Source organism: Prinia subflava, chromosome 17 (assembly GCF_021018805.1).
Source record: "Prinia subflava isolate CZ2003 ecotype Zambia chromosome 17, Cam_Psub_1.2, whole genome shotgun sequence".
NCBI classification, from domain to species: Eukaryota; Metazoa; Chordata; class Aves; order Passeriformes; family Cisticolidae; genus Prinia; species Prinia subflava.
This window is the reverse complement of record NC_086263.1, coordinates 9,094,431-9,109,515: the sequence shown is the minus strand read 5'-3', so window position 1 is coordinate 9,109,515 and position 15,085 is coordinate 9,094,431. Positions and strand designations below refer to the sequence as shown.

The 15,085-nt window shown below is 39.3% G+C and overlaps 1 protein-coding gene across 1 annotated transcript in view; it reads left to right on the top strand.

Annotated features, from left to right (window-relative positions):
• Positions 1–15,085, top strand: part of DNAH3 (dynein axonemal heavy chain 3) — a 58,775-nt gene that overhangs the window by 23,444 nt on the left and 20,246 nt on the right. The window contains exons 27-44 of the mRNA XM_063414781.1: positions 71–181; positions 1,338–1,452; positions 1,841–2,039; positions 3,051–3,159; positions 3,496–3,609; positions 4,707–4,883; positions 5,899–5,990; positions 6,380–6,599; positions 7,408–7,542; positions 8,726–8,837; positions 9,412–9,653; positions 10,264–10,364; positions 10,443–10,548; positions 11,591–11,720; positions 12,189–12,425; positions 12,821–12,924; positions 13,927–14,221; positions 14,686–14,865. Coding sequence (XP_063270851.1) covers positions 71–181; positions 1,338–1,452; positions 1,841–2,039; positions 3,051–3,159; positions 3,496–3,609; positions 4,707–4,883; positions 5,899–5,990; positions 6,380–6,599; positions 7,408–7,542; positions 8,726–8,837; positions 9,412–9,653; positions 10,264–10,364; positions 10,443–10,548; positions 11,591–11,720; positions 12,189–12,425; positions 12,821–12,924; positions 13,927–14,221; positions 14,686–14,865 — 2,779 coding nt within the window. The remainder of the gene's footprint in view (positions 1–70; positions 182–1,337; positions 1,453–1,840; positions 2,040–3,050; positions 3,160–3,495; positions 3,610–4,706; positions 4,884–5,898; positions 5,991–6,379; positions 6,600–7,407; positions 7,543–8,725; positions 8,838–9,411; positions 9,654–10,263; positions 10,365–10,442; positions 10,549–11,590; positions 11,721–12,188; positions 12,426–12,820; positions 12,925–13,926; positions 14,222–14,685; positions 14,866–15,085) is intronic.

Sequence of the window (15,085 nt, the reverse complement as noted above, 5' to 3'; positions counted from 1 at the left end):
TTGTTATCAGTGCCATAATCTAATGTGTTCATATGACTTCTTGTGTCTGAAATTGATGTTTTGGTTTAAGGTTCCTCGAAAAGAGTGGGTGCTTCAGTGGCCTGGACAGGCTGTTATTTGTGTTTCATGCATTTACTGGACAGAAGAAGTGTCTGAGGCTATAAGGAATAAAACTTTACAAGTAAGATTTTCTTCTAACTTTCTATTTCTAGGCACTGAACTCTGATTAATTAGTAAAAAGCTCCTTCTAGCAAAGAGGATCGTCAATCAGCAAACATATTTCAATTTACTCATGCAGTGCTTTATTTTGTTTTTCCTTTTGCACTGGGTCTTAGCAGAAATTTGTTCCCATTTACTTTGGTGTGTATCAGGAGAAATCCTACTGAAGGAAATTGTATTACTTCATTTATGAGTGATACTGGTATTAAATTAAAGTACCAAACAGAAAATGACAGGCCTTTGTTAAACACTATGTATTCTTATTTCTAATTCCTGTCTCTGCATGGGAAGCCTCAGAGAAACATGAAGGCAGAAATCTGTCTTTACAGAAAGGTGCAGTTATTTCAGAGAATGACAGAACCAATGAGGTTGGAAATGACCTCTGAGAGCATCAAGTCCAACCCATGACCCAAAACCACCTTGTCAACCAGCCCTTGGCACTGAGTGCCATGTCCAGTCTGCATAAAAACCTCCCTGGGCAGCCCCTTCCAATGTCCAATCACTCTTTCTGTGCAGAAATTCTTCCTAATATTCAATCTAAACTTCTCCTGTCACAGCTTAAGACTATTTGCCCTTATCCTGTCACTTGTTACCTGGGAGCCCAGCCCTCACCATGCTCCAACCTCCTTTCAGGGAGTTGTAGAGAGGGATAAAGTCACCACTGATTTCTCTGGTTATTGCTTGATTCTCCTGGTGAAGAAGGTGCAGCAGCCAGATTTGTTATTTCATACAAGAAACTTTTCTTACGTATTCATAGTGCCTCTGTCACTAGAGCAGTTTTAACCATCTGAGGCTTTACTCAAATGCTGCTCAAGTAGTGGAAATATTTTCTGTTTAATTCAGTGGGCTTATCTGTGATCCCATTCAAAGTGGATGGATGAGGATTTATTTGGAGATTAATTCTGTCCACAGAATGTTCGGGCTGCTTTTTAAATGTTGAAATAGAAAAGTATTAATAAACTTTGCATCAAATACTACGTTTTTGTTTCTGTATCCTTACTGAATTTCTACCTTTAATACGTTTTGTTGGAGGGGCTGTCTCCATTGATTGCACCTACAGGAGTTTAGGAACTGCTGGCTACAGCATCACATTATTTGTGTGTTTGTTTCTGTGACAGGATTTCTTGGAGAAGAGCAATCTGCAGATCAGGGACATAGTTGAGTTAGTGAGAGGAAAGCTGTCCAGCGGAGCCCGGCTGACGCTGGGCGCTCTCATTGTCATCGATGTGCACGGTGAGCTGCTGCTGCTGGCCTGTCACATCTGGGGCAGTGCTGCTGCCATTAGCTGGGTGGGCTATTGGAGAAAGGCACCTAAAATGCTTTCTCTAACCTGAATCAGCCTTTACAGAGTTATTGCTCAGTTCTTCGGGCAAATGAGGATTGCTCAGTACTGCACAAGGGTCTCCCATCTACTTAGCACAGACACTGGAATCTAATTACAATTAAGCTGATTCCCTATGCAAAACAATTGCAAATTCCTCTCTAGCATGAAAACCAGCCTCTAAATGTTACATACTCTTACATAGCTCTAAGTAAATGTTACTTTACTTACAAGCTATTTTAAGTAAACTACCACAGTAGAAGTGTCTACATTTTTTAAACAATCTGTCTTACTCTGCAGCTCGTGACGTGGTCTCAAAACTGGTTGAAGACAAAGTCACAGATCTGAATGACTTCCAGTGGATTTCTCAGCTGAGATACTACTGGGCAGAGAATGATGTGATAGTGAGAATGATCACAACAGAAATGAAATATGGTTATGAGTATCTGGGCAATTCTCAACGTCTGGTTATAACCCCACTGACAGATCGATGTTATAGGTAAAGACATACTGCCTGTGAATAATGTTTTCTTTTTTTGGATTGATCTGTGTTTACTTGCATTTGTTCTAGTTAATAGTAGGAGGAACCTCAGCAGCTAATGTTTTCTTGTAGATTTTGCCCAAATATGGTAAAAATATTTACAATATATAGGCTTTTACACCAGTAGAGTAATAGATTCTGCTGTATCCAAGAAGATGCTTCTGAAAAGAGGTGGCAGCACATGGTATTGGAACTGTTAAGAATTCTACAGTAGCACTGGCCAATTAATTTATCTGAAGTAAGACACACAGTTTGGGTATGCCTGCCTGTAAGATAAATGAGGTAATTATAGAGCCCTTCACAGATATTCGAAGGCACTTAGCTTCCTGTTCCTGCACTGGCTTGCAAGAGGTTGTAATGGAAATACTTCAGTCCTCAAGGTTGAAATATTCAAAAGCATTTGGTATTTCAATTCTGGTGAGCACTCAAGACATGAGTCAAAGCCTTTGAATGAGAGTTTTGTAAAATAATCAGATCTCCCCAGTGTTAACAGGGATCTCATTTTAGTAAGATGTTCACTTGAAAAGCGATGTGATTTCCAGGTTTTTGTAACAACCTTTATGCTTTTTCATCCATTTCTAAAGATTGGCTAAATTTATAAAGCCAGCTTCAAGCTCTTGCCAGTTCAAGTACCCCTTGAGGGAAATGTGTGCTTTTGCAGACTCTACCATTTTGCTCATGGCACTGTTCATTTGCTTGTGTAATTGAGGGTATACAAGGTGCATGTATTTTATTAGGCATGTAATAAAAGCTTTGACATTCCTTTTAGGCCAAATGGCTGAAAGTGACCTTCCACAATTAGGAATCACTTATGAGAAGATACTGGGATTTTAGGGCAAGCTGCGAAATCAGAGATAAAAGTAAATTGTTTTCAGGAGAGCCTGCATAGGAAAATACTTATCAATCCATTCAGAAACAATCTGGCATTAAAGATTGCTATTTCTAATGCCTATGTTCTTGATAATGTAGGACATTAATGGGTGCCTTGAAATTAAATCTTGGTGGTGCTCCAGAAGGGCCTGCTGGAACTGGCAAAACAGAAACAACGAAAGATCTAGCAAAAGCAATAGCTAAGCAGGTACCAAAACTCCCTTTTTTTACTTTCCACTGTTTATGTCTGGATATGTAGATATTAAAATGCCATTCTTAAGCAACTGCTGCTTATTTTGTAGCTATTCATTTACAGTTGGGCTCAAACATCTTAAAAGTCTTTCCCAGCCTAATGATTCTGTGATTCTGTTCTTTATTCACAGGAATAGTTGGTAATGAACTCACATTAAGACTGTGTCTATACAGTATCCTGGTTTTCTAATCCAAATTTAGTAACAGTTATCCCTGCCCATTTTAGATGCTAAGAATTTTGTAGTGGACTTTGTGGTAATACTGAGAAATGTTCTCTGTGTTTTTGTTGCAGTGTGTTGTCTTTAACTGCTCTGATGGCCTCGATTACAAGGCAATGGGCAAGTTCTTTAAGGGGCTGGCACAAGCTGGGGCGTGGGCCTGCTTTGATGAGTTCAATAGAATTGAGGTAATGTTTGAACTCAGACAAAATAAGAAAGCTTTATTTTAAGACACAAGAAATTTTAGATTTAGACAAGACAGCATTATTGCCAATTTTCTGCTTTCACTTGTGGTGACACCTCTTTGTTTTGATAGTGACACAGAAATAGGCTGCCTGCTCTAGAAGCACATGCATATCTGTGCTGTATTGCAGAAGTGTTGTGTTCTGGGTCAATTTAGCTGAAAAAAAAAGTTCTTTTACAATTTTTTATTTTGTATGTGCCATTTATTTGTTGGGAAAGTAATGTTCTTGTCTTCTTCTTGAGAAATCAAGCTACAGGTGTGGAATTGCATTTGCTATGTTCAGCACAGGACAGACATATGGCAGTGGAAGGATTCCTGTAATGGCTAGAGCTGGGTGTCACTAAGTGACCTGATGATCAAGCTGTGTAAACAGACACATCTAATTCTCTCCTTGATCTTACTCTGGTCTTTTTGGTTTTGTTTAATTTGGTCACTAGTGACTTTAGATAGGTTTTATCATTACTTTGATGAAATTCCATTTAAATATGTACTAATAAATGTGGAAAATTCATGAAATTCTATTTTGTATTTATTAGTATTTTTAACTCCTTAATTTTTCCATTTTTCTAATGTAGCTTGTTTTCTAGTGAATTGAAGCAGTAGCATTTCTTTTCCAATACTCTATTACCTTGATACTTTAAAACAATCAGCAAGCTTTACCTATTATTTACCCTCAGTTTTGGGCTTTGAGCGAATCAGTTTTTCTGGTTGGCCTAAACTGTGTGTCTGAGTTGAAGGGAAAGTGCTTTTAGAGGCCTCCAGAGGGAGATCCTGTCCAACTAACTTAGATGTCTACATTCAGGCACACGGTATTTCCCTGAGGAGGCTTTTGGAAGCCTCTGTTGATGAGTCTGTGTTAGCTGAGTAGAGAATAGTGGCACTGGCTTTCAGAGGATCCCTTCAATAGGCAGCTAATACCTAGGCTCAGGGTGATTTTTCACTGGAGGAATGCAAATACAGCCATCAAAATATGTAAACAAAACCATTTTATATTGGTTGTCCAACTGTCTTATGTTTTCCAATCTGTTCTGTCTGTATTAGGTTGAAGTATTATCTGTAGTTGCACAGCAAATACTTAGCATCCAGCAAGCTATAATTCGCAAACTCAAAAAATTCATCTTTGAAGGGACAGAGATCTCTCTTAATCCCACATGTGCTGTGTTTATTACAATGAATCCCGGCTATGCTGGAAGGGCAGAGTTGCCTGATAATCTGAAGGTAAGTCTGAAATCCTGCTTTCTTGTAGAAATTAAACTGAATTTGTGACTTCTAGTTTATGGTAATAAAGTCATAATTGAGTAATAAATTGATGTGTAATGGTTGCGTAAGGTAGAAAAACACCATCACTCTGAACATGCCCTCCCTTGCTACTTCTGCTGAGCATGACCCCCCATATGCTCTGGAATATCCCTGGGGTCAGCTGTCCTGGCTGTGTCCCCTCCCTGTGCCCCCATCCTCCTGGCTGGTGTGTGGGGTGAGGAGCAGAAAAGCCCTTGACTTTGAGTTCTGCTCAGCAGCAACTAAAACATCCCTGAATTATCAACACTGTTTGCAGCACAAATCCAAACCACAGCTCAGGCCAGCTACTGTGAAACAATTTAATTCTACCCCAGCCAAAACCAGCACAGCTGATAACCTATTCAAGTGTATCCTGCTATGCTTTTCACCAAGCTTTAGTAAACAATTAGGGTTGTGCAAAATGCACATAAGAAAGGTCTCTGTCTAATCACATTCATACCAGTTTACAGCTTTAACTGTGCTTTCCCTAATTGGGAATTCTCTGGGTTTACAATGGCTTGGTGATCCAAAACCCAATTTAAATTTATTATAACTTGGAGCTGCTAGGACAACATGGAGAGACTGATATGGTCCTGGTTCTTTTTCTAACGTTGCCACAATTCTTCACGTGATCTTTTACAAGGCATTAACCACACCATGTGCTGGTTTGTCTGTAATGAAATGAGATGAATGTCTCCTCCCTTTTCCTCTATTCATAGTTCTTTAAATTGACTCTTTCTAAGTATTTGTCACTGCAGTGCTTAGCACAGACCTCTTGAACCTCTTGATAAGATCAGAATAGAATAAAATTCTAAAACAGTCTCATAGATTTCAGATGATTCATGAATTTTTTTGCATTAATGAATTTATGGAGAGATGCTATTATTAAAAAACAGGCACAATTTATTACAATATTCCATAGTCAAAAGCTGGTATCTTACTTTTTTCCTTACAGGCACTGTTCCGAACAGTTGCCATGATGGTCCCAGATTATGCCTTGATTGGGGAAATTTCACTTTATTCAATGGGATTTCTGGACTCTAAGAGGTAAGACATGCTGAATTTTCTACCTTAGTTGAGTCTGATAAACCTCATTCCTCTATAAGGCATATATGAATGGCTGTCCATGTTTTGTTTCTCTAGAAAGCACTTTTTACTCTCCTGCTTTCTTGTGAATTCTTATTTACCACCTCATGTTGCCAGATGTGCACTTCTACACAGAATCATTTGGAAAATGGATCAAAATATCAAACAGAATTCCTAGATGATGCACACATATGCCATAATCTACAGTCTTGCTTCCCAGGTGTCTTGGGCCATCTTGTCAGCTGCTGTATCTTAGAATCACTGCAGATACTTTGTGTATATAGGAAGATAAATTATTATCCTTGAGTGGTGAGATGTTTTCACTCTACATAATATTTTACTGCCCACAGTCTTGCCCAGAAAATAGTTGCCACTTACCGTTTGTGCTCAGAGCAGCTGTCATCTCAGCACCACTATGACTACGGGATGCGTGCGGTGAAATCCGTCCTGACAGCAGCTGGGAACCTGAAACTGAAGTACACAACTGAAAATGAGAGTGTGCTGTTGCTTCGGGCTTTGATGGATGTTAATTTGGCCAAGTTCTTGTCCCAGGATGTGCCATTGTTTCAGGTAAGGTATCAGCGTGTGGTTTAGGTTTTATGATGATGAGATCCATTGTAAAAACTCACAGAAATAGGTCATTATCTTAATTTAAAACAGTTTCATCTAGATGATGCCATAGCAATGTAGGGTTATTTCAGTCCATTGATCTGGAGGAACTCTGGTTCTATTAGGATTATTTTGAAAAGCAAACTTTCAGTGGTGCCTTTAAAGTTACTCTATAAAATGTTTTAGATGGTATCTTGTTAAAAATCATCTTTTGCTGTTTCATTCATGGAAATCATTCTTTGAAGTTTATATTCTGGCTTTATTCTCCAAAAGAGATGTGGATAATTAAGTTAAGGTCATTTAGAAATTGGAGTTCAGAATAAAAATGGTGAAGTTTTTGTTTGCATGCACTTTAATAGAAAATAAAGACTGTTAAGCTACAAAGCAATCAATATTGAAGACTAAAAGCTAGGGGAACAAGCACAGCCAGTCACTGTTCTGAAGTTCTGGAGCACATACCCTTCTATTTAATCATTGGAATTCTTTCAACTAGTTTCACATCATTTTGTGTAATCCTGATGGGGGGAAATTTGCAAAGGTTAAACTCCTTTTTACAATGGCAGTGTGTTTATGAGAACTTCAGGCACAGATTTCTATTTCATGTATACAGAATACTTCCATGGCTACAGTTTGCCTAGAAGTTAGTTTTGTCCAGCTGAAGACATTTGGTTTTAGGCTTCTTTTATCTTGTGAATATTATTTTACTTGGGAGTTTTCTCTTTTTGTAATCTGTGTTTAAATAGTGTTGTATTCTGTATTTCCATAACAGGGTATCATATCTGACCTGTTTCCTGGAGTGGTTCTTCCTACACCAGACTATGATGTATTTATCAAGGCACTAACTGAAAATATTGAAAAATTGAATCTTCAACCAGTGCCATGGTTCATTGGAAAAATTATTCAGGTTTATTTTCACATACTTCTGGGGAAGAAAAGCATGAGAGCAGAAACACCCTTCATTCACTGTCTGTGTCATGATGAATAGCTAATAGTTTCCTTAGCAATTAATGGACTATTACAAATGGGGTATTTTTACTAAGTAAAAATCATGAAATAAAAGCCTGCTTTGTTCACAGTGATTTTGTAATTCAGACAGTCTGTGAAAGAGCTAATGTGTGCAGCTACATTGTAGGCTTGTGCTTCAGGAGAGAAAATGAAACTGAATCTGTTACTAACTGCAGCAGGGGAGCCTGGTGAGCAGAATGCTGGACTGGGAGTCAGGCTCTGTTCTCAGTTCTGTTCAGTCTCCTGGAGAAGTCTTGAAAGAGGTGACCTTGCCTATGCTTCACTATGCTTCACTTCCAGCCCTGTGTTCCCACTGCCTCCCATTTATTGGTATTGGGGACCTTTTAAACAATACTTCACTTTTTTTCTTGTGCAGCCTGGTGACAGGGTAATGGCAAGGGTAAAAATGTGTGGCCTAGGCCTGGGTCATCAGTGGCCTCTCCAACAGCAGTTCAGACTTCATGGCTTATGTTCAGCTTTCCAAACCATACTGTGTCTTTCATTTAAATTGGGGTAGTGTTGACTGGTTAGGAAGCTAAAATAGGAAATATCAGCCTTAACACGATACAAAAAAATCTTCTTAGAGGTTATTACAAGTCTGTTTGATGGTGGTTTTGCTTTAACTTGAGCTTTGACAAGATCTTGTGGGGTGACTGAAGAAGTTACCACTCCTGCAGTCCAAAGTCAGCCTCTGTGGGACTGAGCATGTGCCAGATCCTCAGAGCTGTGGTTTTTGTCACCACTGATTTCAGTTCAGGCCCTTTCAGGTCAGGGCTGTGATCTGCAGTGTCTGCTTACTGCCCTCACACCCTGTACATGCTGCTGTTGAAGTTGAGGGATGACATTTAGCAAGGAGAAAGGGAGGATGCCCGGGGAAAATGACTTCTTAAATTGTTTCAGCGAGAATTGCCATAAAAGCATGACTGCCCTCTGATTTGGATTAAGGCTTTGGTCAGCCAGCAGAGTGCAGAGATTTGGTTATGTCACATCTGAATGCAGGAGAGAGACTTCTATTCTCATTCACACAACATGTAGCACTTGCCTTTGTGCCATGTTAAGGAGTGGCTCTCCTGTCACTGCAGGTGTACGAAATGATGCTGGTGCGCCACGGTTTCATGATTGTTGGAGATCCTATGAGTGGGAAAACCAGTTCATACAAAGTGCTGGCTGGAGCCCTGGCTGATTTGTGTGCAGGTAACACAAGCTTCTCATTAACTGAATGTTAAATTATTATCTCATTAATTAATTGTCTCATTAATTAATCTCATTAAATGGATGACTGTTATTTTTCCTTTGCTGAGATATGCCCAGATTGTTAGTTATCCTATATTCTTCTTTCTTGACTGTAGAATTTTTATTAATTGAATTATTTTTGTCTGGTATGTTTGTCTGATAGTATTTTTTGTCTACATCTACTGGAACAGTAAACCATACTAATGTGTTTATGCTTTTCTGAATTTTGTTAGGCATTTTATTTGTGCATATACTCTTGAAAAAATTTGCTCCAATAGGATATTGTAAACAGCTCCCATAAATACATGAAATCTGTGCTGGTGTGCTTTTTCTTTTTTTAATGTGGTTTTTTTTTACAGCTTGCTTGCCTTGTACAAGTAAAGGAATTTCTTATTTTCTGCTACCTAGATGACAAATATCTGGGGTATCTTCCTTTGAGCAGCTAGAGTAGGATCCTCAGGAATCATCTTGTTCAGCTATTGAACAAAACTAACTCATCAAATTCTCAAGCTCATGTATTTGCCTTTTTACACAGCGAACGCCATGGATGAGTTTGCTGTTGAATACAAAGTTATTAATCCCAAAGCCATTACTATGGGGCAGTTGTATGGCAGTTTTGATCCTGTAAGTCACGAGTGGTCAGATGGAATTCTTGCAAAGGCCTTCAGGGAACAAGCATCTTCCACCACAGACGATCGCAAGTGGATTATTTTTGATGGCCCTGTGGATGCAGTTTGGATAGAGAACATGAACACTGTGCTGGATGATAATAAAAAGGTAACCTAATTTTTGCCTGTAACCTTGTCCTTGAATAAACATACTTAACTTTAGTAGTAGTAGTAATATTGTCACTACATTAGTCAAAGGGGGTGTGGAATTCAGGAAAGGCTGATGTGCTTAAAGCACTGCTTTATTTCCCCAGTTGTATAAGTGGGTTTAGATGATATTAGATAATATTAACTTATTACTTCTCTCTAGAAGCCTTGTCTTGCTCTTTCTTTATTGAAATGAGGTTGATAATTGAGGCTTTTTTATTGACCCTTTTAGGAAACTGCAATGCATGGACTCAGTTATGTGACTGAAAACTGAACTTGCTTAAATTGCCTCATGAATAAACTAATTTTTAAAAAGCTGCAGGTCATAACTGCATTTCCTTGCAGAGTTATTTAAAGTTAGAGCATTGTTCTCTGTGTCTCTGCAAGCCTTACAGTAAGACATGGAAAAGCTGAGACAAGGTCATAAAATATCATGTCTTGCAAGGATACAAATGAATGAATGAGGAGTGACACTAAGTGGCATGTTCAGGGATTTTATGACAGACATTGCTTTGACTGTATGATCAGCACTGACATGACTAGCCCATGTTTATGTGATGCTCTTCTTCCAGTTATGCTTAATGAGTGGTGAAATAATTCAGATGAGCTCAAAAATGAGTTTAATCTTTGAGCCGGCGGACTTAGAGCAGGCATCTCCAGCAACTGTCAGCAGGTAATGGGAGAACATTCAAGCCTAAACTGTCCCTCCTTGCACATGTATTCCTCTGCCATAGGTGTTTGTTCTTCCCAGGTGTGGTATGATCTATATGGACCCACAACAGTTAGGCTGGGAGCCACTGAAGGAGTCCTACATGAAAACTCTGCCTCCAAACCTGGAGGAAGAACACCGAGAGCTGGTGAGAGACTTCATTTTTTGCACAGGTCTAATTTAGAAGATTAACTATAAGGTGACATTCACAATTTGCCCACTTGAAGGCAGGCATGCAGAGTCAAAACTTTTTTATTATTACCATCAACAGTTAGGTCTTCAAAGCCTTTTCTACCTCATTGCTTGTGTGAAGGAGAGCTCTTTATGCTGTGTATTTTACTATGTTTTCTGTAGATGCAAATAAAAATAGGTGTTGATGAGAGTCAGCTTTTAATGAAAATTTAAAATCCCTATTATTGGGCATTAAAATCTAGTAAAATAATTGAATAATACTAGGATTGGAGCTGTAGAAAACTTATTTATATGATTTGAGAAGACTACCTTTGAGTTTTTGCAGGAAATTAGAATCAAATTCCAAAGAGGTACCAAGACTGGAAGAGTTCTTTATTTATAGTTTTCTTAGTTCATCAGAGTAAAGTAATTACTCCTTAACCAGTAGATAGCCTTTAATGCATCTCCTTGAGTACTCGTCTCTGGGAAAAGGGTAGGTCATGTTTTCTGTCCTGTTTTCTAGTTTGAGTTCGTGGAGCAGATACCACCAGCCATGGGCAGTATTTTCCAAATGCTGTGGCACTCCTGCAGGCACCAGTCAGCCCCAGCATGCTGGAATTTCTGCTGTGGCACAATATCTATGCTGGGTAGTCTGTAGGGAGCCTCATTTTAAGGGAGGATGAAACCCTTACCTTTGTTTCTGTTGGAATAATTTTGTTGCCTAAGCAAGACAGGAGTCTCTCTAGGCTGAGCTTCTGCTCTGCTGTCTGGATTAGTAACTGGGTAACAGAATTCCTGCCTAAAACTTCTCTGTGTTAAAAACAACTTGTTTTCACCATCAGATAGTGATGGTGTGACTTTGTGAACATTTCAGGACTGCCTCACACGGGCCTTTCCTGATCTCTCTGTAACCTGGACAATTTCTGATGCCTTATCTTTGACAGAGGGTGAATTGAGGGACAGTGGGGAGCGTGGCAAGTCCTGCATTGTCACACGGCTGTTTCCTTTTCTCCTGGTAGGTCAATGCCTTGTTTATGTGGCTAGTTGAGCCCTGTTTGCATTTTATTGACCATAACTGCAAAGTCGTGGTAAAAACATCCTCTATTCACCTGAGTTACAGCTTGATGAGACTCTATTCTTCTCTTCTTGGTAAGTACCCTAAGCCGCCTGGGTTTTGTTTCAATTTTTCTTTTTTTTTTCCTACCATGTCCCAGGACAAAATTCAGGTTACAAGATGCAAAGAAATACCAAAGGACTTCCTTACTGTTGAGTTCATATAACAAAGTCCCTTAAGAGTTCTTTGCATACAGAGCTTTCACATTTGGAAACTGGTGTCATTACAAAACTGAACATGAACATGCAGATATATTCTGGTTTTTGCTTTCTGTTTACTACCATCTGAAGAAAAGAGTTAGGACTCTCTAAATATTTTTCTTCTAATTTAATTTTTATTTATAAACAGTATTTTACACAGACAAGATCCTCCTTTTGTAGAATGGCTTTATTCCACTGAAGACGGTGCTCTCTTGTCTCAGGATACTTTTGCAAAAATGCATTTTGATTTGGGATTCATGGTTATTACTGGCATTTAACTAAAATTCAAAATACATGTTTTAGATGAAATAAAGGAATCCGATGAAGAGGACAGCGAAACCATGTCTGCTCAGCAAATCACCTCGTGGCTGCAGGCCCTGTTCCTTTTTGCTTTGGTGTGGACAATTGGAGGGGTTATTGATGCAGGCAGCAGGAGAAAATTTGATTCGTTTTACCGCAACTTGCTCAATGGAATGAATGAGGAATACCCACGCCCTAAAAATGTGAAGCTTAACAAAAACAACATCTTCCCAGAAAAAGGTGCTTCTTCATAACTCTGCTTGCTTGGCCTTTCATAAAGCAGTAAGAAAGCTTGGCACTTAGTGTGCCTGGCAGATGTTAGGTCTGCAGCAGAGCTACCATCTGCCAAGCCTTGGGCTGCATGGTTGGGTGCCCTTTCCTGGCTCTTTTAACCAGGACTAGCATATGCCTCCTGTTGTACTCAAACACTGTGGCTGAATCTGACCTAAAATCATTTGGTGATGGTAATGGCAGTGGGGTGGGGGGGGGTAGGATTGGGGATGTGGGGGTGTGTTGTGTGTACTGTAAAGCTTCCATGATCTCCCAGTTTTGTAAATCTCACACTAAAATTACTGAAGCTTATTTTTATAGTTTAATCAGTAGGTTTTCCTATGTTGTGTTTTTCAATTTAACAGGGAGTGTTTATGACTTCTATTTTGACAAAGAGGGCCATGGGAAGTGGAACATGTGGACAGACTATATCACACAGGAAGAGCAAGTTATCGCCCCAGGGGCTAAGGTGCACATTGGTATCTTTATTAGGGAAAATAATTATTAGACTAAATGATTTAGTGGTATAAATAACTACACTAGGCTGTTTGATGATTGCTTTGCAACATTTCATTAGTCTCTGTGAGCTCCCTTTCATGCTTTTGTCTCAATTCTGGTACCACAAACACTGGAAGTTCAGCACTGCAGGTGCACATGGAGCCCTGAGGTTGCCTGGTGGTTAAAATTTGGGTTCTGCTTTGTTCTCTAACAGCATTTGATATTGGGGAAACCATGACAGGAAAAAGCCAAAGCCTGAATTTCCATTCCTTCATTTCTGTTTTCAGTGGCTGATCTCATGATACTAGAGTATGAGTTACTTAGAGAAAGCAAGCAAAGAGATTTACTGCTTGTTTGGGATGTGGGCAACAGTACTGATCCCCTGGACCCCCTCTATTTCCAAACAGGGGCATTCAGATTTTGATGGCAGCTGTGAACTGAATGGAAGGGAAGCACAGCAGAGATCTGCAGATGAAATTTTAAGATAACTTAAGCTTGTTTAACTTTTCATTCCACTGTAGTTGCAATTGTCTTGTCTATTAAGTACATGAGAGATGTAAGATTACATTTGACTCTGCTGCTGAAAATCTTTTCTTGATATCAAACCCACAGCTGCTAATTATAAGTAAAAAATGAGGAAGAGAAAAAAAATTCCATACCAATGTTCCTTTCCCTTTGCACAGTAGGGGAACAGAACTAGGTCAGACTTACCTCTGTAGTTCTCCAGGCTTTATATAATGTCTGTGAACCATAATATAGGGAATACTGCTCGTGCTATTGACTGCAAAAGCCCTGAACAAGAAGTGGGGCCATGGTATCTACTAGAACCTTGTCATAGCTTAGGTTTTCAGACAATAGAATTTTTAAAAATACATTTGGCTACAGAGTTCCTGTAGTTGCTTGCAAACATTTATGTTGATTAAGGTATTAGACATTTGATTTTCATGTTTTATTTTACTTTCCTGCGTAACAGGTATCTGAGCTGATCATTCCAACAATGGAAACTGCCAGACAAATGTTTTTTCTCAAAACATATGTGGGGCATAATGTCCCTTTGCTTTTTGTGGGTCCCACTGGCACTGGAAAAACAGCTATAACAAACAACTTTCTCCTAAAACTTCCAAAAGAAAAATACATCCCGAATTTCATCAACTTCTCTGCAAGAACCTCTGCTAACCAGACCCAGGATATTATTATGTCCAAGCTGGACAGAAGAAGAAAAGGATTATTTGGACCTCCAGCAGGGAAAGAAGCTGTAATTTTTGTGGGTAAGACACACTTTCCATTTTTTAAAAATCATTTTTGCTTTGGCTTTAGGCAAAGGAAGTAGTTCACTGAGAACTAGTACATTTGGATTGCCTCAGTGCTTTTTTTCAGGCATCCAAAGAATCCTAGAATCTCCTGAGCTGGAAGGGACCCACAGGGATCATGGAAGGATTAGCACTGCCCTTGCTGAGAGGTCTAAGTCATGGTTGTCTTCAGAATAGTTCTTAGAGTTGCAGTGGGACATGACATGAAATAAAACAGAATCACCAGCCACACTAAGTTAAACCATCACCCCTAATTATGCCTGTGAGGTGTAATGGTATTTGATTTTGGTTAGTTCAGTGGGAAGCAAGAATAACAACACACAGCCTTTTTCTACCTCTAATTCAGTTATTTTTTTCTTCTTAGAAGAAAACTGAATTCCTGAACACTGAGGGTTTTTATTCTATGTCTGTGTTTTCCACAGATGACCTAAACATGCCTGAAAAGGAAGTGTATGGAGCCCAGCCTGCCATTGAGCTTCTCAGGCAGTGGATTGATCACGGGCACTGGTACGACAAGAAAGATGCATCCCATATCAGTATTGTGGATGTGCTGCTTGTCACAGCTATGGGCCCCCCTGGGGGAGGCAGGAATGACATTACAGGTAGGAAATACACTCCTGTGGCCAGTGGTTATGTAGCTGACTGAAGTTAAGGGGTGGGTTCAGGTTTGCTGATTGTAAATTCTGCATTTATCTATGACTGGTGGATCTACAGGTGCATTCACTGAATGGGTCATTCCAAGTACAGGTCTGTTATGTTCAAGTTCAAATCTGTACCTTTACCAGAGGGAGTTTAATCAACATTAGAAACAATGTTTTTAGT